Source organism: Coregonus lavaretus, assembly GCF_964263955.1.
Source record: "Coregonus lavaretus genome assembly, contig: HAP1_SCAFFOLD_5888, whole genome shotgun sequence".
NCBI lineage: Eukaryota > Metazoa > Chordata > Actinopteri > Salmoniformes > Salmonidae > Coregonus > Coregonus lavaretus.
The window spans coordinates 2,501-26,841 of NW_028156381.1; the positions used below are offsets into that span (position 1 = coordinate 2,501).

The 24,341-nt window shown below is 45.5% G+C and overlaps 1 protein-coding gene across 1 annotated transcript; it reads right to left on the reverse strand.

The window, feature by feature from the left end:
- Positions 1 to 475: 475 nt before the first annotated feature.
- LOC311126422 (scavenger receptor class F member 2-like) lies at positions 476 to 23,625 on the reverse strand (the record flags this gene model as incomplete). The annotated part of the gene is made up of 9 exons (XM_084200424.1): positions 476 to 600; positions 4,441 to 4,552; positions 6,188 to 6,291; positions 8,785 to 9,003; positions 10,942 to 11,461; positions 11,715 to 11,816; positions 11,976 to 12,034; positions 17,400 to 17,444; positions 23,585 to 23,625. Coding segments are annotated over 9 exons (1,327 nt in total), but the record flags the coding sequence as incomplete, so codon positions are not given.
- Between the last annotated feature and the right edge of the window lie 716 nt (positions 23,626 to 24,341).

Sequence of the window (24,341 nt, forward strand, 5' to 3'; positions counted from 1 at the left end):
GAGGGAAGAAAGAGAAGGGCCCATTTAGGGTTGTCATAATATGAACGCATGGTTTTAAGGGTGCCAGTAATAATAAGGCCTGAAACCATTGCATTCCTCTCAGATGAAACCCCATACCCATTTGGCAGCTGCAGTACACTTTACAACCCTATTCATTGTCTGAAAACCGCTCAACAGAGAGTCGCAGAGACAGGTAATCACAAAGCAAAGGGAAAATGAAAATGCTGAAGAGTTAGAGGCTCGTCATGACTATGACACAGAAACTATTAGGTGATCAAGAGACATGAACAAAGGAGGGTTAAGGGCAGCAACAGCGGCTCTGTTAGAGTATCCAAAATGGTACCTTATTCCCTTTATAGTGCACTTCTTTTCACTAGAGCCCTTAGGAAATAGGGTGCCATTTGGGACACAAGGCAGCCTCTGTCTTGGCATGGTGAAGGCAGTAGCCTATCAGGGAGGAGGGATTGGCGCTTACCGACTACTTTAGGCAGCTTCTGCCGTCTCAGTGGGATCCGGGGGAGTTTGGTGCTGATTCGGCTGAATCGTCCACACAGGATCCGCTTGGCTTTTTTACTGTTGGTAGAGTTGTCTTGGTCAGGACTGAGGGAAAGAGGGAGGGGTGACGCCATGGAAAACATACTAAATTACTAAACCATACGAACCGATTCAAATGTGGGTGAGGTTCATCTACATTGAAACGCTTGCAGTACGAGCAACACGCCATTGGAAACCATGAAGAAAAAGACCACACACTATCATACTGGCCCAGTCTGGACTTGGCAACATAAGATATACTGTGCAGGACCTTTAAACTCGATAGTAACCTATAACAAGGAGCCACAGTCTTTCCTGATCAGGTACCATGACCAGGAAAAACTCAAGGCCCTAACAATACTGTATGTACTGTAATAAAAGGGTAAAAACTCTTTAAAGGATGGAACACTCCACTATTTTAACAAGGAGGGCAAACGGCAACATCTTCTCTAACCTCCATCCCATCTCCAGCCCTCACCCTATACCAGGTCTGTGTCTGTCACCTGCCCTCACCCTACACCAGGTCTGTGTCTGTCACCCGCCTTCACCCTACACTAGGCCTGAGTCTGTCACCTGCCCTCACCCTACACCAGGCCTGTGTCTGTCACCCGCCCTCACCCTATACCAGGCCTGTGTCTGTCACCCTCCCTCACCCTACACCAGGCCTGTGTCTGTCACCCGCCCTCATCCTATAACAGGCCTGTGTCTGTCACCTGCCCTCACCCTACACCAGTCCTGTGTCTGTCACCCGCCTTCACCATATACCTCACCCTACACCAAGCCTGTGTCTGTCACCCGCCTTCACCCTAAACCAGGTCTGTGTCTGTCACCTGCCCTCACCCTAATTAAGGCCTGTGTCTTTCACCTGCCCTTACCCTACACCAGGTATATGTCTGTCACCTACCCTCACCCTATACCAGGCCTGTTTCTGTCACCCACCCTCACCCTATACTAGGGCTGTATTTGTCACCTGCCCTAACCCTACACCAGGCCTGTGTCTGTCACCCGCCTTCACCCTATACCAGGCCTGTGTCTGTCACCCACCCTCACCCTATACTAGGTCTGTATTTGTCACCTGCCCTAACCCTACACCAGGCCTGTGTCTGTCACCCACCCTCACCCTACACTAGGCCTGTGTCTGTCACCCGCCTTCACCCTACACCAGCTATATGTCTGTCACCCGCCCTCACCCTACACTAGGCCTGTGTCTGTCACTCGCCTTACCCTACACCAGGCCTGTGTCTGTCACCCGCCCTCACCCTACACCAGGCCTGTGTCTGTCACCTGCCCTCACCCTACACCAGGCCTGTTTCTGTCACCTGCCCTCACCCTAATTAAGGCCTGTGTCTTTCACCTGCCCTTACCCTACACCAGGTATATGTCTGTCACCTACCCTCACCCTATACCAGGCCTGTTTCTGTCACCCACCCTCACCCTACACCAGGTCTGTGTTTGTCACCTACCCTCACCATATACATCACCCTACACCAAGCCTGTGTCTGTCACCCGCCTTCACCCTACACCAGGCCTGTGTCTGTCACCCACCCTCACCATATACTAGGTCTGTATTTGTCAACTGCCCTCACCCTACACAAGGTATGTGTCTGTCACTCACCCTCACCCTACACCAGGTTGTGTCTGTCCCCTGCCCTCACCCTATTTCAGGTATGTGTTTGTCACTGCCCTCACTCTACACCAGGCCTGTGTCTGTACCCCACCCTCACCCTATACCAGGTCTGTGTTTGTCACCTGCCCTCACCCTACACCAGGTATGTGTCTGTCACCCACACTCACCCTATACCAGGAATGTGTCTGTCCCCCACCCTCACCCTATACCAGGTCTGTGTTTGTCACCTGCCCTCACCCTACACCAGGTATGTGTCTGTCACCCACACTCACCCTATACCTCACCCTACAGCAGGCCTGTGTCTGTCACCCGCCTTCACCCTATACCAGGCCTGTGTCTGTCACCCACCCTCACCCTATACTAGGTCTGTATTTGTCACCTGCCCTAACCCTACACCAGGCCTGTGTCTGTCACCCGCCCTCATCCTATAACAGCCCTGTGTCTGTCACCTGCCCTCACCCTACACTAGGCCTGTGTCTGTAACTCGCCTTACCCTACACCAGGCCTGTGTCTGTCACCCGCCCTCACCCTACACCAGGCCTGTGTCTGTCACCCGCCCTCACCCTACACCAGGCCTGTGTCTGTCACCCGCCCTCACCCTACACCAGGCCTGTGTCTGTCACCTGCCCTCACCCTACACCAGGCCTGTTTCTGTCACCTGCCCTCACCCTAATTAAGGCCTGTGTCTTTCACCTGCCCTTACCCTACACCAGGTATATGTCTGTCACCTACCCTCACCCTATACCAGGCCTGTTTATGTCACCCACCCTCACCCTACACCAGGTCTGTGTCTGTCACCCGCCCTAACCCTAAACCAGGTCTGTGTCTGTCACCTGCCCTCACCCTATACCAGGCCTGTGTCTGTCACCTGCCCTCACCCTACACCAGGTCTGTGTTTGTCACCTACCCTCACCATATACCTCACCCTACACCAAGCCTGTGTCTGTCACCCGCCTTCACCCTACACCAGGCCTGTGTCTGTCACCCACCCTCACCCTATACTAGGTCTGTATTTGTCACCTGCCCTCATCCTACACAAGGTATGTGTCTGTCACTCACCCTCACCCTACACCAGGTTGTGTCTGTCCCCTGCCCTCACCCTATTTCAGGTATGTGTTTGTCACTGCCCTCACTCTACACCAGGCCTGTGTCTGTCCCCCACCCTCACCCTATACCAGGCCTGTGTCTGTCACCCACCCTCACCCTATACCAGGTCTGTGTTTGTCACCTGCCCTCACCCTACACCAGGTATGTGTCTGTCACCCACACTCACCCTATACCTCACCCTACAGCAGGCCTGTGTCTGTCACCCGCCTTCACCCTACACCAGGCCTGTGTCTGTCACCCACCCTCACCCTATACCAGGTCTGTGTTTGCCAACCGTCCTCACCCTACACCAGGCCTGTGTCTGTCACCCACCCTCACCCTATACCAGACCTGTGTCTGTCCCCCACCCTCACCCTATACCAGGTCTGTGTTTGTCACCTGCCCTCACCCTACACCAGGTATGTGTCTGTCACCCACACTCACCCTATACCTCACCCTACAGCAGGCCTGTGTCTGTCACCCGCCTTCACCCTACACCAGGCCTGTGTCTGTCACCCACCCTCACCCTATACCAGGTCTGTGTTTGTCACCTGCCCTCACCCTACACCAGGTATGTGTCTGTCACCCACACTCACCCTATACCTCACCCTACACCAGGTATGTGTCTGTCACTCACCCTCACCCTACACCAGGCCTGTGTCTGTCACTCGCCCTCACCCTATACCAGGCCTGTGTCTGTCACATGCCCTAACCCTACACCAGGCCTTTATCTGTCACCGCCCTCACCCTACACCAGGCCTTTATCTGTCACCGCCCTCACCCTACACCAGGCCTGTGTCTGTCACATGCCCTCACCCTACACCAGGCCTGTGTCTGTCACATGCCCTCACCCTACACCAGGCCTGTGTCTGTCACATGCCCTCACCCTACACCAGGCCTGTGTCTGTCACATGCCCTAACCCTACACCAGGCCTTTATCTGTCACTGCCCTCACCCTACACCAGGCCTGTGTCTGTCACATGCCCTCACCCTACACCAGGTATGTGTCTGTCACTCACCCTCACCCTACACCAGGCCTGTGTCTGTCACTCGCCCTCACCCTATACCAGGCCTGTGTCTGTCACATGCCCTAACCCTACACCAGGCCTTTATCTGTCACCGCCCTCACCCTACACCAGGCCTGTGTCTGTCACATGCCCTCACCCTACACCAGGCCTGTGTCTGTCACTCACTTGTGTTGGTCTTTATTTCTGCAGAGGCAGCAGCAGAGGAGTGAGAGGAGGACAGTGAGCAGAAAGGAGACCAGGGTTCCCGCCGCGATCACGCCCATCCGCTGGTTAGGCTCTGAAACAGCAGACAGATGGACACAAGCAGGGGTTTATGGGTGTGCCACACTGTTGCCAACCAGAGACATTTGTATATATCCGGTGCCAACTGGCATTATTCTGTCAGAACTCCCTGAACTCCCAGAATCACACTATGTTGACCCTCCACACTGTGGAAATACTGTAGACCTATAGTATGTACCATGAAGTGGGCATTGAAGAGATATCCAATTGAGATAAGTCATAGATGTTAATTTCAGCCATGCATGCAACAGCCCTCTTCTCTAAAAATCGCCACTCTTTATAGATCTCCTGCTGTGGATCCACTTAACCGACTTCTAGAAGCGTCCACTGAACCCTATCCTTCACTCACTCTATTACCCCTCTGCTACAACTCCCTTTACCCCCATAATTCATTCATGATTTAGAAGCACCCTCCCTTTCTAGGATGACTAGACTTAAAACTCAGTTGCATAAACATATCTAGGCCTTTGGAGCCCTGATCAAAAATAGTGCACTGCAAAGATGGCACCATCAGTGAGATAATCAGATAGCAATTAGATAAATACTGGTGGCCCCTGGCCCTCTATGTCCCTCTGCTGTCATAGAGGCTGTGGAAGAATAGAAGTGAGTCCTGGGTGTGGCATGTAGGGCCTGGCCACTGTGTTCACAGCTGGATAAAGGAAGGGACTGGCCCGGCAGAGCTGAATGGCCTGACCCAGTGACATCATCGCCGCTTCCCAACATGCTCATTTGCTGAAACCTCTGGTGACCTTGTTTCCTCTCCTCCCTTCTCTTTTCATCCTCCAGTTCTCTCTCCCTTACTCTTACTCTCACTCTTTCTCTCTCTCTCTCTACCATCCTCCCCCCCTCTCTCTCTCTACCATCCTCCCCCTCTCTCTCTCCCTCTTTCTCTCTCTCAACCATCCTCCCCCTCTCTCTCTGCTTTCTCTCTCTCTCTCTACCATCCTCCCCCTCTCTCTCTATCTCTACCATCTTCCATCACTCTCTTTCTCTCTCTCCCTCTTTCTCTCTCTCTACCATCTTCCCTCCAAACCCCCCCCCCCCCCCCCCCCCTTCTCTCCGGCTGGACAGGAACAAGGCCAACAAACACAGTCGTAAAAAAGGACACCAGGCATTCTGGAAAGGCCATTAGGCCTCCTCCATGTTAATTCTACTACAGTAACGTGAATAAACATGTGCGTTAGTGCTCATCGTCTCCGTTCAACTCACAGACAGACATTCATGAGCTGCGTCACTGCTAGCAACTGGCTATTTAGACAGACAAACAGTCAAGCAAGGGGTTTGGCATTTGGGACCTTCATGTGGAGTGCACACATTTGATATGATCTCTATAGTCACGTCTATAGTCACGTCTATAGTCAGGCAAGGGTGTGTTTTCTTTACGTCTTGCATTCCTTCAAAAAATCGAGTAACTTTTTTAACACTAGAAGCACCAGGGTTTGACGCCCCACGTGCTCCGCAAAGAACACCTTTTCTACCTCTTAATATTCAGTCTTGTGGCGTGGCTGCCTTAAAAAACAGTGACCTAACATTCTCTCAGATCTGTAGAAGTGAATGAGGAAATACAGAGAGTGGTTTCCTTGCGTAGGTTGCAGTGTGTGTGTGTGTGTGTGTGTGTGTGTTTCCTTACGTAGGTTGCAGGCCCCCGACACTGGGTTACAGTTGTTGTCGTGACAGGTGCAGGTCTGGGCACAGTTCACTCCATACTGACCCATCTGACACGTCATGTTGCAGCTAGAAGACAGACACAAACAACATCTTAGTGTCTGAGACAGGTGCATTGAAATAGACAGTTGGACAGGGGTTAACAGACAGTGAATAAACTGGTAATGTACTACAATGACTATATGAAGCCAACTCCCTCTGCACTGAATAATGATTACAGATGTAGGATCTTAATTTGATCACACTTTTGTTCCTGAAAATGTTCCTGAAAGCAGATTTACATAAATTCACGGAAAACCCACACTAACACACGGTTATATTAACATTTAATGTAGCCTACTTTTGGGCAGCTAATAGCCTAACCAATGATCATACAACATTATGGACTAAACGTTACAATCCTGTTGCTGAAGGATTATTTTGCTGTGACAATACAGGTCAAATAAAGATCCTACATCTGTACGTACAACCAGTAGTTTTTCCCGACCACTAGTGACCTGGGCACTAGAGATATGCTAGGGTCGAAAGGGTTTCCTGGTTTGGCCATGTAATTAGGAAACCTCTAGGCGTGAAGCACGAGGGTGTACAAAAAAAACAGTTGGAAAGATAACATGTCTGGGTATTGTAGACATGATGGGAAGCCTAAACAGGATGTTTTGGTGCGAGGCCCATTCTCCTTTAAATTGTTTAACTTGGGTCAAACGTTTCAGGAAGCCTTCCACAAGCTTCCCACAATAAGTTGGGTGAATTTTGGCCCATTCCTCCTGACAGAGCTGGTGTAACTGAGTCAGGTTTGTAGGCCTCCTTGCTCGCACACGCTTTTTCAGTTCTGCCCACAAATGTTCTATAGGACTGAGGTCAGGGCTTTGTGATGGCCACTCCAATACCTTGACTTTGTTGTCCTTAAGCCATTTTGCCACAACTTTGGAAGTATGCTTGGGGTCATTGTCCATTTGGAAGACCCATTTGCGACCAAGCTTTAACTTCCTGACTGATGTCTTGAGATGTTGCTTCAATATATCCACATAATTGTCCTTCCTCATGATGCCATCTATTTTGTGAAGTGCACCAGTCCCTCCTGCAGCAAAGCACCCCCACAGCATGATGCTGCCACCCCAGTGCTTCACGGTTGGGAAGGTGTTCTTTGGCTTGCAAGCAGCCCCCTTTTTCCTCCAAACATAACGATGGTTATTATGGCCAAACAGTTCTATTTTCTTTAATCAGACCAGAGGACATTTCTCCAAAAAGTACGATCTTTGTCCCCATGTGCAGTTGCAAACCGTAGTCTGGCATTTTTATGGGGGTTTTGGAGCAGTGGCTTCTCCCTTGGTGAGCAGCCTTTCAGGTTATGTCGATATAGGACTCGTTTTACTGTGGATATAGATACTTTTGTACCTGTTTCCTTCATCATCTTCACAAGGTCCTTTGCTGTTGTTCTGGGATTGATTTTCACTTTTCGCACCAAAGTACGTTCATCTCTAGGAGACAGAACGCGTCTCCTTCCTGAGCGGTATGACGGCTGCATGGTCCCATGGTGTTTATACTTGCGTACTATTGTTTGTAAAGATGAACGTGGCACCTTCAGGCGTTTGGAAATTGCTCCCAAGGATGAACCAGACTTGTGGAGGACTACAATTTTTTTTCTGAGGTCTTGGCTGATTTCTTTTGATTTTCCCATGATGTCAAGCAAAGAGGCACTGAGTTTGACGGTAGGCCTTGAAAAACATCCACAGGTACACCTCCAATTGACTCAAATGATGTAAATTAGCCTATCAGAAGCTTCTAAAGCCATGACATCATTTTCTGGAATTTTCCAAGCTGTTTAAAGGCACAGTCAACTTAGTGTATGTAAACTTCTGACCCACTGGAATTGTGATACAGTGAATTAATTGTCTGTAAACAATTGTTGGAAAAATTACTTGTGTCATGCACAAAGTAGATGTCCTAACCGACTTGCCAAAAATGTGTGGTGGTTGAAAAACAAGTTTTAATGACTCCAATCTAAGTGTATGTAAACTTCAGACTTCAACTGTATGTACATGTGGGTAGAGTTAAAGTGACTATGCATAAATAATATACTCAGGAGCTGTGAGTCACATCTCAGAACCCTTAGCACAGCATGCAAGCACACGTTCAATGCTCTGATGCAGTGACTGTAATTCAGCATCTATGTAAATCACATACTGAAAAGTACACTAGAAATGTGTACACACTCAGAACATTAGCACAGCATGACAGCATTGGTTAGTACAAGTTCATGTTTTTAAATGATTCTTTCAAGTGCTTAAAATGGTAATACAAAGGGTCTGTGAATAATATGTTGGCATGAGAACAAGTGGACAACATGAATGTACTAAACCATAAAGAGAATGTGTTTTTCCACATCATCTGTCGACATGAAATGTTATGTTGAAATTCCACAAAGTTAAATACCCATTAGGGCAACAAATATTTACTCTCCTAATAAACAACTAAAAGGAACCCTAATGGCATGCGCACATGTGTGTGTACACAGGTTTGTGTGCCCCTGCCCGTGGTTCCAGGTGTATGTGTGTGGCCTACCTGTCCCCGATCCAGCCGGGGTTGCAGTGGGAGCACTTTCCGTCGATGCGGTTGCAGAAGTGGCCGTCTTTACACGGAGGACACTCGTCCAGGCAGTTCTCCCCGAAGAAGCCTGGCAGGCACATCTGGTCACACTTTGTCCCGTTCCAGCCCCCCTCACAGGTCACACACCTCCCCTCGGTTATCTTACAGGGCTGCTGCCCCTTACAGTGCCCACACCTGGGGGAAGAGAGAGGGGAGAGGGGGATACATTAGAACACCTGGGGGGAGAGAGAGGGGAGAGGGGGAGACATTAGAACACCTGGGGGAAGAGAGTATTGCACTAAATGGAAATAGGGAGCTTTTTGGGCGAAGCCGTGTCTGTCATCACAATTTGGGAGCAGCATGACTACTGGGTGACATTTTGGTCGGTTTTGGTAATATCTCATAGTTGTAGTGCTGTCAAAACAATGCCTTATGTGTAAGATTACATTTGATGATTTGCTACATTTGCTACATTTGGGACCTGTAGACATTTTCCATGTGTGTAGTACAGATGTAGGATCTTAATTTGATCACCCTGTTGCAGGATAACCTTTAGTCTATTTGAGGTTTAAAAAGGCTTCTGAAGTTTGTAATTTCTACTTAGAAATTTCAGAATTTATGTTCCATTACGAAAAATGTATCAACTCCTACAAAAATGTCCATTAATTATAATCCACATAATAATTCACATTTCCTGTTGCTGCAGGATTATTTCCCTGCTGTAGCAAACTGGCTCTATTTTGGTATCCACATACTGTATGTCTTTGGTGTGCAGTTGAACAAAACAAAAACATTGGAATAATTTACTAAATCTTAACTTATTCCACAAAGAAATCCTAAAATATCTATTATTAGTATAGATTATTAGAACCTTCTAGAAATAGTTAGAAATAATTAGATTTCAAGCAGGTGATTCTCCTTTACTTTGGAAATGAACTGACCTGTGGTGAGTTGCAGGTGCCTGAAATATAAAAATCACTAATTCAACCAGTTTGAGTAGAGAAAAGGACTAATTCTCCTGTTTTGTATCTCTGTGAAGAAAAGAAAGAAAACTAGAGAATTATCTGAGGAGGTCAGACACAAGATTGAAGCCAAGCATTGACAATCTCAAGGCTACAAGTCCATCTCCAGAGACCTTGATGTTCCTGTTTCCACCATACGTAATGTTATCAAGACGTTTAAGGCCCATGCCACTGTAGCCAACCTCCCTGGACGTGGCCGCAAGAGAAAACTTGATGGAAGATTGCAGCGAAGGATGGTTTGAATGGTGGAGAAAGCATCTCGGTCAACCTCCACACAGATTCAAGCTGACCCTCTGACACAAGGTAAGACAGTTTCAACTCACACCATCTGTCGCCAACTCAATGAAAGGGAGTTATATGGTAGGAGAAGTGGCCAGCAATGAGTCCAGATCTAAATCCCATTGAAAACTTGTGGAGATCTGAAAACAGCAGTTGGGAGAAGGCACCCTTCAAATCTGGGAGAACTGGAGCAGTTTGCACAAGAAGAGTGGGCCAAACTGCCAGTACAGAGGTGCAGGAAGCTCATCAATGGCTATAGGAAGCGCTTGATTGCAGTTACTTTGACCAAAGGCTGTGCTATCAAATATTAAGTCTAGGGTGTCAATGCCAGTTCTGTTTATTTTCTGATTTAAACGGATATATATATATAGTTCCGAATCAAAAACAAAGGCTCTGTAATATTAACAGTGAAATAAAGAATTGTGGAGACCAAATACTTTGTTAAATCTCAACTTATTTTTAGGGAAAATTGTGAGTTACTTGAAAAAAGTGCAAAGGTGCCAATATTTTTGGCCCACTACTGTATAACACCAGTTCTGCAGACCCTGAACAAGGTAATCCACCTGAATGGCTTCAGCATATTAGATGATTATTATGAGATAATGTGAACACCAATTCCCCAGTATCTCCCTATTACACCGTTAATATGGATTTTAACGTTAAGATCCTTGGCAAAAAAAATAAAGAGAAAAACGTGTGCATTAGGATCATTGCCTTTTCAGTTTCACATCTGTTACATTTTCATGAAAAAATGTATGTTCCATTTTCTGTTAGAATAATACTCCCTCTCCAGTGAACTCAAATGGTTCTCTCCAGTGTTTTGGTTCCTCACCTGTTCCTGCAGTTCTGTCCGTAGAACCCAGCGGGACACGGTTCCCTGCAGAACTTCCCTCGGTACCCTGGCGTGCAGGTACACGAGCCATCCGCCTGGTTGCACTTCCCGTGGATACACTGACAATACCTCTCGCACCGCGGGCCCCACAGTCTCTCCTGGCACTGGCACCGACCCGTAAACTGCTCGCATGGTGAGTTATTACAGTTACACTGGATGGCACAGTTCCTCCCAGACCAGCCTGGACTACAGTTACACCTTCCTGTGTTCTGGTCACAGACAGAGTTGAGACTGCAGTAGCAGTTGTTAGCACACTGAGTGCCCCAGAAGCCATGGTGGCATGTGCACGAGCCCGTGTCCTGGTCACACTTGCCCTTCTGGCAGAGGCAGGGCTTCTCGCAGTTGGGCCCCCAGCGGTTGGGGTTGCATGTGCACTTGCCCGTCACGTCGTCACACTGGCCGTTGGGGAAGCACTGGCACTTGCCCTTGCAGTCGGGGCCCCAGAATTGGGTTGGGCACTCTGGGAAAGAAGGATAGAGTCCTTTTTATAGGATCACTGGAACCTCACAAGTCAAGGAATACACTGTACAATGGCTTCAACATTTCCCTTCTGTTGGTTTAGGACAGCACATTCAACACCATTCATTCAGAGTAATTTCAACAATGAACTGTAACATAATGGTTCCCTTGACAATGAAAGTACAAGTCATGGCCATGAAAGTGATTTGAATACATATGTTTTAAATATAGTATCACAAAAGCAAGTTGCTTACTTGTATCACAACTGGCTCCGAAATATCCATGTCGACAGCGACATTCATTGGGCCTGATGCACAGCTCATTCTCCTTACAGGTAAAGTTCCCTTCACAGAGAGCTGGTAGGAGGAGGTGAATACTGAATTATTATTGGCAATATCCACAACATGAAAACATACCATGTTGCAATACTTTATTGTGATGTTACTGATACATTACAAATGTGAATACGAAGAGGTATGAAAATACTGTATTTTGATGTTGATATGCATACATACGTGTCAAACATTCATCTCCTAGCTGCCCCCATCCGCTGCAGCACACCAATACTGGTGACCTAAACGACAGGGGAAGAAAAAGGAGCGTGTCAGAGAGGAAGAAGATAAGACTAGAAACGTGAACACTCAGTGTAGCAAAACAACAGAACCACCACCATCACCACCACTACCACCATCACTACCACCATCACCACCACCACTACTACCACCACTACCACCATCACCACCACCACTACCACCATCACTACCACCATCACCACCACCACTACTACCACCACTACCACCATCACCACCACCACTACTACCACCACTACCACCATCACCACCACCACTACTACCACCACTACCACCACTACCACCACTACTACCACCACTACCACCACTACTACCACCACTACCACCATCACCACCACCATCACCACCACCACTACCACCACCACTAACACCATCACCACCACCACTACTACCACCACTACCACCATCACCACCACCACTACTACCACCACTACCACCATCACCACCACCACTACTACCACCACTACCACCATCACCACCACCACTACTACCACCACTACCACCATCACCACCACCACTACTACCACCACTACCACCATCACCACCACCACTACTACCACCACTACCACCACTACTACCACCACTACCACCACTACTACCACCACTACCACCATCACCACCACCACTACTACCACCACTACCACCATCACCACCACCACTACTACCACCACTACCACCATCACCACCACTACTACCACCACTACCACCACTACTACCACCACTACCACCATCACCACCACCATCACCACCACCACTACCACCACCACTAACACCATCACCACCACCACTACCACCACTACTACCATCACTACCACCATCACCACCACCACTACTACCACCACTACCACCATCACCACCACCACTACCACCTCTACCACCACCACCATCACCACCACTACCACCATCACTACCACCATCACTACCACCACCACTACCATCACCACCACCACTACCACCTCTACCACCACTACCATCACCACTACCACCACCACTACCATCACCACTACCACCATCACTACCACCACTACTACCACCACTACCACCACCACTACCATCACCACCACCTCTACCACCACTACCATCACCACTACCACCACCACTACCATCACCACTACCACCATCACTACCACCATCACTAACACCATCATCACCACCACTACTACCACCACCACTACCACCACTACCACCACCACTACCATCACCACTACCACCAGGCAAGCTTCAGTTAAAATATCTTAAAGAAAACAAATACTGTTTGAAGATGACCCCACGTCTAGCCAGGAAGTAGTGGGGAGTGTGAGTTTAGAGAGGCATGACGGTCTAGTCGGAAGCAGCAACACCATGCTCTGCTCTGCTTTGTCAGGAAAGGACAGATGCTTCTCCTTTTCCTTCCACTCCACTGACCTCCCAGAGGTCCCTTGCACACTTTCCCTTCCTCTGAAGTGTTGGGGGCGGCATTCTGCCTTCAGTCAGACTCAGGGAGTGCACGCATACACACACACACTCACAGATAGAGACACACACACTGTTTTTTTAAACTATAAAACTACGCCAGCTTATCTCCTCTGTTCTGTCTCAAAGTTACGCCTGTGACATGGCGGTAGGCTGAGTTTGAGAGATTCTTTACAATTCTGGATGAAAGGTATGCACAAACATGGATCAAAAGCTGTGCAGTTTACTTTAATGCCATGAGTCTTTATAAACTATGAATCAGATCCACTTTCAGTGAGGTGTTTCCAAGGTGGTCAATGTTATCTATGTAACGTAGATACATCACATTGTACATGTATGGGGTTGAACCCATCTGACATTTGACACACAGCCCAATCCATCACAGCTCTGGAGAAGACTGATTTTGTTCTTTGTGTGAAAGATGTGGTTTTGAAATAAAGCAGGACCCACATTTGTATATCGCAACTCCTATATTAGTGATTTGCAACTTCGAAGGGCGTTCTAGTACTGAACTCCTCATTCAACAACATTATATTTGTTTCTTGAGACTGACAAAATCAGATAGCAGCTTTTCCACTTTTTTATAGGTTTGCTTTGCATTTCTCACTTTCCCATGGTACTTTATGATGCATTGAATACTGACAAACAAAGATGTGTGAACTGGCATTGTTGATGAGGTCAATGGCCCATTTACAGTCAGTGAGCTGATTTAATAACACCCAGAAACATACAGTAAAGCTGATTTAGTAACACCCAGCTACAATAGAGCTGATTTAGTAACACCCAGCTACAATAGAGCTTATTTAGTAACACTCAGCTACAATAGAGCTGATTTAGTAACACCCAGCTACAGTAGAGCTGATTTAGTAACACCCAGCTACAATAGAGCTGATTTAGTAACACCCAGCTACAGTAGAGCTGATTTAATAACACCCAGCTACAATAGAGCTGATTTAGTAACACCCAGCTACAGTACAGCTGATTTAGTAACACCCAGCTACAGTACAGCTGATTTAGTAACACCCAGCTACAATATAGCTGATTTAGTAACACCCAGCTACAATAGAGCTGATTTAGTAACACTCAGCTACAGTTGAGCTGATTTAGTAACACCCAGCTACAATAGAGCTGATTTAGTAACACCCAGCTACAATAGAGCTGATTTAGTAACACTCAGCTACAGTTGAGCTGATTTAGTAACACCCAGCTACAATAGAGCTGATTTAGTAACACCCAGCTACAGTACAGCTGATTTAGTAACACCCAGCTACAGTACAGCTGATTTAGTAACACCCAGCTACAATAGAGCTGATTTAGTAACACCCAGCTACAATAGAGCTGATTTAGTAACACCCAGCTACAGTAGAGCTGATTTAGTAACACCCAGCTACAATAGAGCTGATTTAGTAACACCCAGCTACAGTAGAGCTGATTTAGTAACACCCAGCTACAATAGAGCTGATTTAGTAACACCCAGCTACAGTACAGCTGATTTAGTAACACCCAGCTACAGTACAGCTGATTTAGTAACACCCAGCTACAATATAGCTGATTTAGTAACACCCAGCTACAATAGAGCTGATTTAGTAACACTCAGCTACAGTTGAGCTGATTTAGTAACACCCAGCTACAATAGAGCTGATTTAGTAACACCCAGCTACAATAGAGCTGATTTAGTAACACTCAGCTACAATAGAGCTGATTTAGTAACACCCAGCTACAATAGAGCTGATTTAGTAACACTCAGCTACAATAGAGCTGATTTAGTAACACTCAGCTACAATAGAGCTGATTTAGTAACACCCAGCTACAGTAGAGCTGATTTAGTAACACCCAGCTACAATAGAGCTGATTTAGTAACACCCAGCTACAGTACAGCTGATTTAGTAACACCCAGCTACAGTACAGCTGATTTAGTAACACCCAGCTACAATATAGCTGATTTAGTAACACCCAGCTACAGTTGAGCTGATTTAGTAACACTCAGCTACAGTTGAGCTGATTTAGTAACACCCAGCTACAATAGAGCTGATTTAATAACACTCAGCTACAGTTGAGCTGATTTAGTAACACCCAGCTACAATAGAGCTGATTTAGTAACACCCAGCTACAATAGAGCTGATTTAGTAACACTCAGCTACAATAGAGCTGATTTAGTAACACCCAGCTACAATAGAGCTGATTTAGTAACACCCAGCTACAATAGAGCTGATTTAGTAACACCCAGCTACAATAGAGCTGATTTAGTAACACTCAGCTACAATAGAGCTGATTTAGTAACACCCAGCTACAATAGAGCTGATTTAGTAACACCCAGCTACAATAGAGCTGATTTCATAACGCCCAGCTACAGTAGAGCTGATTTAGTAACACCCAGTTACTGTACAGTAGAGCTGATTTCGTAACACCCAGCTACAGTACAGCTGATTTAGTAACACCCAGCTACAGTAGAGCTAATTTAGTAACATGAGGACACACATAGGAAATGCTGAGCAGCAATGATAAATAAAAAACTACTCCCCTCAATTCTTCCTGTGACTGAACCCAGTAAAAATAGAAAATAAAAGGCAGAAATTAAAGAAAATGATAGGGGTGGTGCACTGCGAGAAAGCAAGCACTCAAGCCAGTAAAAAAATCTAAGGATAGGATTGTGATTGAGACGTTACATTGAGAGTTGGGCCAATGTCAAATGTGTATGTGGTGACGATGAATAATGGAGAGTTTACTGTACCCTAAGCAAAAACCACTCAGTGGGGATGCTAAACGTCAAAGTAATGACCTTCAAACCAACTATAGACAGCTGGGCAACAACTATGACAACAAAGAAACATGTTTTATACAGACTACATGAGTTGTATTTTTAGGAGACATTCTAACAGGAAAGGTAAGGATAGAAGCAGGCTGGGCCCTGTGGTCTCCTTTCTAATGTCAGAGTGTGTTTAGGGGCAGACCACAGACTGGCTATGACCTCTACTTTGGATCCCATACACTCTTCTCTTGCACCCGACCCTCCTTTGACATGCTTAAATAGTCAATGCTTACTGGTGAATAAGAAATGTACGCTTCAGCTAATAGATTGTCACTTTCACTTGATCCACACACACACACGCACGCACGCACACACACACACACACACACACACACACACACACACACACACACACACACACACACACACACACACACACACACACACACACACACACACACACTTCATGGGTGTTCTGAATCTAATGAATGAAAACATTGGGAGACTGAGCTGTTTAAGATCAGTCTATAACTTTCCTTTGTGTCTGGCAGCGGAAGCCATAACATTTTGTGTGGTTATTTTCAGTCATTTTGCTCAATGTTTCCCAGCTCCAGTCCTCCAGTACCACCTACAGAACACATTGTGTTGTAGCCCCAGACAAACTCCCCTGATTCAACTCATTGAGGGCTTGATGATTAGTTGACAAGTTGAATCAGGTGTGCTTGTCCGGGCTACAACGAAAATCTGTGATGTTAGATACTCAAGGACTGGACTTGGGAAACACTGAAATAGCTGATGCCACGACTTCAGGCCAGTGTCAATCAATATATAGCGCCCCCTATAAGAATAGATGGAACATTATCCACGGTTCCAGATGCATGTCGCATCTGGATGGAATGGCTGTTCAGATGGACTCCTTCTTGTGTAAGGAGAGGTAGTGCATATGAAAAGAAATACGACCAACTAGTACACAATATCAGTGGAGGGCAAGACAACGTCATAACCGAGTCTCAAAGTATTTTGCAATGTGAGCGATCAATAAATGAAAGCACCATACAACAAGAAGTAGGTAGGCTAGCTGCATGACATGGAGAGTGATAAAGGCAGGCAACTCCTTTTTTAATCGACAGAACCGTTATTCTACTTACCCTGGTAGTTTGCATACATTCCTGCCTTTGGGATTGAGTTCTTGGCTGAAACTCGACAAAAATGAACAAACCACCAAAACTGCAAAAAAAATATTCAATTCCATTTTACAAGAAACAGCATCCTTCTAGACGCCTCTTTCACGCATTCCTCATCTCCAGAAAACGTTATCCTACTATTGTGTTATCCGGGGTTTCTTTATGTATAATCCACGGCGATAAAAGGTGTTTATTTGTTATTGTGGGAACTTCAGAAACTTTATCCAAGTATGGTATAATCCAGGTTCCATTTGCGGAGAAAAGGCTTACCACCGAGTTGAAACAAAGTGTAGCGACACCAAACCACGCAGAGTATAGTTCCAAATAAATTATAAAACCCAAACATAAACACGCAATTCGATCTCCTCGAATTATGACTTTCTTTCATTGCAGATTTGTAATAGAGAACTATTCGTTATTCCATACATTTTCAAAAGAATAAGCAAGAAGGAAAGAGACACCAGGAAAGTAGCGGAAGCCAACAGGCATCCTCCTTCGACAATAGAAGCAGCCGCTTATTGCCACCAACCATGATTTGACCACAAATCTTGTTTTGTGCCCAGTGGAATAACTAAGCTAACAGCAAACGAGTAGAAAACGGGCCGAGGCAAAATGTCAAATTTTCTTTAAATCAAAGATGAATATAGTTTTATTCCGTTATTGTCTTCTCTTTCTTGGGCTCTCAGGAGTGGCGGAGGGAAATTCCCGATGTAGTCTAGTTTATCCTTGGCTGCAGTTACAGAGTCAAGTGGATTTACTTTTCGTGCGCCACAGTTGATTTCCTGTTCTGAGAAAATAAGCCATAAAGCAACTCATAACAGTGGGTGTGCCACATGTGGACAAATAGACAATATTATGATATAGTCCTATGTCTGGTTCTTCAATGTCCACATTTCCTCAACATATAAGAGAATACTTTAACAATAATAATAACAATCATAAAACAATAATAATAGTACAAGTGCTCTTATTTATAGTAAAATAATAGGAGTAATTTAATTTAGGCAATCAAGTACCAAACTTTTATTTATGTTTGTAACATTCATGTTAGTCACAATCAATCGTTATTATTCAAGGCCAACTTCATTGGATCGAAATTTGACAGAAAGAAAGAGCTCTTGGCAGCACCCTTACTACAGAGTTAACTTTTGCAAGACAATGGCTCCGCCGTCTGTTTCATTGAATGAACTGACACATGAGCTGACTGTGGGTTATTACCATTTCACCATAGTTTTCCAATACTTTACTGTGCGATTAATACAATCGTTTTTTATATTAACTTTTTTAGCATTAACTTGGGATACAAAAACGACGATTTCCTGTTTAATGGGATATTTATTGGGACAGGTGTTTTGGATTTTCGCGCTGGAATCGACCTGAAAGGAGGAGCACACACGTCTTATGTCAAAACTGTACACGCCCTTGCACCAGTAGGCTCGGATATATACTTCAGAAGACAATTTCCTTCCAGGGGTGCAGCCATGGGTGGGCCTGGGAGGGCATAGGCTCACCCACTTGGCAGCCAGGCCCACCCACTGGGAGTCAGGCCCAGCCAATCATTTTGAGTTTTATTACAGACAGAAATACTCCTCAGCACCCTCACCCCCCATAAGATGATCCTGCAGGTGAAGAAGCCGGATGTGGAGGTCCTGGGCTGGCATGGTTACACGTGGTCTGCGGTTGTGAGGCCAGTTGGACATACTGCCAAATTCTCTAAAACGACGTTGGAGGCAGCTTATGGTAGAGAAATGAACATTCAATTATCTGGCAACAGTTCTAGTGGACATTCCTGTGGTCTGCATGCCAATTGCATGCTCCCTCAAAACTTGAGACATCTGTGACATTGTGTTGTGTGACTAAACTGCACATTGTAAAGTGGCCTTTTATTGTTCCCAGCACAAGGTGCACCTGTGTAATGATCATGCTGTTTAATCAGCTTCTTGATATGCCACATCTGTCAGGTGGATGGATTATCTTAGAAATGATCAAATGCACACTAACAGGGATGTAAACAAATTTGTGCACAAAATTTGAAAGAAATAAGCTTTTTGTGTGTATGGACAGTTTCTGGGATTTTTATTTCAGCTCATGAAACATGAGACCAACACTTTACATGTTGCGTTTATATATTTATTTTTTCAGTGAAGGAGCTTCTTGTTTGGAGTGGTTAAAAAAAACAACCTATCCACAGTTTTTCAACATTCAGTCAACCTAAAGATGCAGCAGAGTAGGGAATCTAGTACGTCCCACTTCCAGCCATCCTGTCCTTTCTTACCGCTACATTTCTAAACACTGCAAAACATGGTGTTCCTGGCTAATGCTCTAAAAATGTTATGTAACGATTTATCATCTCAATTTGAAATTTCACTCCATAAAAGGAGTCACTAGAGACTCAAAGACACAAGAGGGGGTAGAACACAATGTTACGTAGTAACGCTTGAAAGATATGTAAATGCATTTTCCCTCTTTTTCCTAGCTGATGGATATCAGTAAAGGCTACTGGGGAAGAAGGCCTTTTGAGCAGTTTATGAAGATGACGTTCTATGGTCAGTCTGTGGTGGGAAAGGACCACAAGTCCATCAAGCCTCTGATTCAGAAGAACAGGGCTTCGTCCTGGACTACAGTGTAAAAGAGGATCTCACACAGGAGGAGGCAGTGGCTAGATGGTCTTCCTAACCTATTTCATAGACCCAGCAAAAACTGAATGTTGCTAGAACTTCAGGTTATACTGTATGTTCTGGTGGGGTCCCAGCAGCCATCGTTAGTAGAACAACAGTAAGAACATCCCATGTTAATGTTGGCTTATAAGAAAACAGAGATGTGTATCCCCCTTTATCAGAATGAAAATAGGTCATTGTTTTGTGTATGAATTTGAAATACTATATACTTCTGAGAGCACATAGACATCTTGTTAAGCAAACTAGTTTTTATTTTTCACACATCAAAAATGTTTCCACAAACTAATGTAATTTCCTTATTCTGAATGAAAGGTATCCAGATCTAACCAGAGTGAACGACCACAGTATGAATTTCCCCTCATTTGAAGCTAAGGACAGGCTATAATTTGACATCCCTCTTAGGATGTAAACACTAGTCTGTCCAGACCCCATTGGTCAGTTTGGTCAAAGCCCTCCTCGTCTGATTGGCTGTCCTCTCGGAACTCTCACTCTTCAGGAATTCTATCACATGAGGCGAAGCAGCAGCAGCACAAGGCAGAGAGTCAGTAGAGACAGTCTGATCCCTGCTCTGATATAAGCCTGTATGACAGGCCAGGAAAAACTTACACAACCGTTCTCTCTGAGGAGAGCTAGGCTTCATGTGGGTGAGATAATGGCACTATGTAGTCACACTGTGAGTTATGCTAAGTTTTTGTTCTGAACTCACCTTCATTTCCCCTCTTTGGAGGACAACTTTAACTTTGAGGTTATATGCCTAAAAATAAGTAAATTGGTCTGATTTTGTCCAGTGTGAGAGAGAGAGAGAGAGAGAGAGAGAGAGAGAGAGAGAGAGAGAGAGAGAGAGAGAGAGAGAGAGAGAGAGAAAGAAAGAGAGAGAGAGGGAGAGAAAGAAAGAAAGAGAGAGCAAGAGTGAGTGAGTGAGTGAGCGAGCGAGAGAGAGAGAGAGATGGGGACATACTGCCAAAGGACTGAGTGTTTCTCTGTGTCTCTCTCTCTCTGAAAGAGGTCACTCTGGTCAGGTACATTTCAGAATCAGCAAGCGATCAGCTCTGTTGACTCAGAACAGTGGCTGCCTGAGATCTTGTTTAATATGCAAAAACAGGTGTAAGACAGTGTGGTTTTACTCACTCCCTGCCCTGTTTGAAATATATCCTAACTCTACCATGAAAATAATATTAGGACAGGACACCCAGTCACTTCTGCTATGTTTAGTTTTCTGCTTAGTCTGGACTTTGTCTGCCATCAGAAGACATTCAGAGCTTTGTGTTGGTAAAAAACAGACCTGCAAGGCATAAGCCAGGAAGAGGTAGCTAGTCCACTTTGATACAAGACCACTTCCTGATACAGTTGTGCTGGACATGCACTCACGCGACTTATCAAAGACACTTGCACCAGTCAGCAACACAGCAGCATGTGAGTGAGGCACAGTATGAACAAGAGGGGATGCTTGGTCTTCCATAGAATAGAATATCAAATAATAGAATAGAATCATTCCTGAGAAAAAAAATCATTTTTCACAACAAGCTCGTACATATACAGTGGGGAAAAAAAGTATTTAGTCAGCCACCAATTGTGCAAGTTCTCCCACTTAAAAAGATGAGAGAGGCCTGTCATTTTCATCATAGGTACACGTCAACTATGACAGACAAATTGAGAAAAAAGAATCCAGAAAATCACATTGTAGGATTTTTAATGAATTTATTTGCAAATTATGGTGGAAAATAAGTATTTGGTCACCTACAAACAAGCAAGATTTCTGGCTCTCACAGACCTGTAACTTCTTCTTTAAGAGGCTCCTCTGTCCTCCACTCGTTACCTGTATTTATGGCACCTGTTTGAACTTGTTATCAGTATAAAAGACACCTGTCCACAACCTCAAACAGTCACACTCCAAACTCCACTATGGTCAAGACCAAAGAGCTGTCAAAGGACACCAGAAACAAAATTGTAGACCTGCACCAGGCTGGGAAGACTGAATCTGCAATAGGTAAGCAGCTTGGTTTGAAGAAATCAACTGTGGGAGCAAATATTAGGAAATGGAAGACATACAAGACCACTGATAATCTCCCTCGATCTGGGGCTCCACGCAAGATCTCACCCGTGGGGTCAAAATGATCACAAGAATGGTGAGCAAAAATCCCAGAACCACACGGGGGGACCTAGTGAATGACCTGCAGAGAGCTGGGACCAAAGTAACAAAGCCTACCATCAGTTACACACTACTCCGCCAGGGACTCAAATCCTGCAGTGCCAGACGTGCCCTGCTTAAGCCAGTAAATGTCCAGGCCCGTCTGAAGTTTGCTAGCGTGCATTTGGATGATCCAGAAGAGGATTGGGAGAATGTCATATGGTCAGATGAAACCAAAATATAACTTTTTGGTAAAAACTCAACTCATCATGTTTGGAGGACAAAGAATGCTGAGTTGCATCCAAAGAACACCATACCTACTGTGAAGCATGGGGGTGGAAACTTCATGCTTTGGGGCTTTTTTTCTGCAAAGGGACCAGGACGACTGATCCGTGTAAAGGAAAGAATGAATGGGGCCATGTATCGTGAGATTTTGAGTGAAAACCTCCTTCCATCAGCAAGGGCATTGAAGATGAAACGTGGCTGGGTCTTTTAGCATGACAATGATCCCAAACACACCTCCCGGGCAACGAAGGAGTGGCTTCGTAAGAAGCATTTCAAGGTCCTGGAGTGGCCTAGCCAGTCTCCAGATCTCAACCCCATAGAAAATCTTTGGAGGGAGTTGAAAGTCCGTGTTGCCCAGCGACAGCCCCAAAACATCACTGCTCTAGAGGAGATCTGCATGGAGGAATGGGCCAAAATACCAGCAACAGTGTGTGAAAACCTTGTGAAGACTTACAGAAAACGTTTGACCTGTGTCATTGCCAACAAGGGGTATATAACAAAGTATTGAGAAACTTTTGTTATTGACCAAATACTTATTTTCCACCATAATTTGCAAATAAATTCATAAAAAATCCTACAATGTGATTTTCTGGATTTTTTTTTCTCATTTTGTCTGTCATAGTTGACATGTACCTATGATGAAAATTACAGGCCTCTCTCATCTTTTTAAGTGGGAGAACTTGCACAATTGGTGGCTGACTAAATACTTTTTTTCCCCACTGTACACACAAATAACCAACCAACAACCCACCCCCTAGATATTTACAGTTCCATTTCATGCATGTGGAATGTATTTCTCTTAGTCCAGACATGCCATCATACCATCAACCCCCTGTTACCTTACTTTCTTACGTCCAAATACCCCAACAAGATCTCACAGTCTGACACGGCCTAACACGGTCTGACTTCAGTATTCGACTATGGTCCAGGGGGGAGAAAAACTTAGCGTTTTGACGGTTAAGTTTAGGCATTGATTCCGATTGGTTAAGTTAAGGGTTAAGGTTTGGGAATCGTTAAAAAAACTAAAAATGACTGCCTGGGAGTGGGATTGAACCCACAATCCTCTGAGCCGGAGCTCACAGCTTACGCCATCCGCCATCCTTGTCCACAACACCATAGCAAGCCACGAGCCTCCTCTATGGTATCAGCATCTCCCGACGTTCTGGGGACGAATGTCGAATACTGCATTGGATCTGGTGTGACCTGGCTGAATACCCATCAAGCTTACCGGCCCCAGAGTAGTCACATGTGACATGGGTCAGACCTCATTTCTGTGGTCTGTAATGGTATGGACATATGTTCAGCTGTATAGTGTGTCTGAGTGCCCTTCATGAAGGTCCAAACATGGGCAGGGACAGCTCAGTTTCTCAATCTATCTGGGGCCACCTGTGGGTTCATGGGTACAATATAAACTGGCTGGTGCCTCAAGGGCACTACGGTTCATGGAATGTTTTTTTTTTTAGTCTGATGTGCCAGGCTCATGTTCACCAAGGAATCTAATGTCAATGTTTGTGTGTGTGTGTGTGTGTGTGTGTGTGTGTGTGTGTGTGTGTGTGTGTGTGTGTGCGTGTGTGCGTGTGTGCGTGTGTGCGTGTGTGTGTGTGTATGGACTGTGGTGAGCTCTAATATGATCCTGTTTGTTCAGAACACTATAATACTGTTCAAATTCATAACGAGTGAATCAATTCTGCTTTCTTTTTCTTTCCTTCTTCGTTGACAGCTCATGTGTGTCCGCTGCAGAGAAGGAACGCTTAGGTAAGTCCGTCCGTTGGATTGTTAGGGTTCCATTTGAGCCACTAACTATATGATGCAACT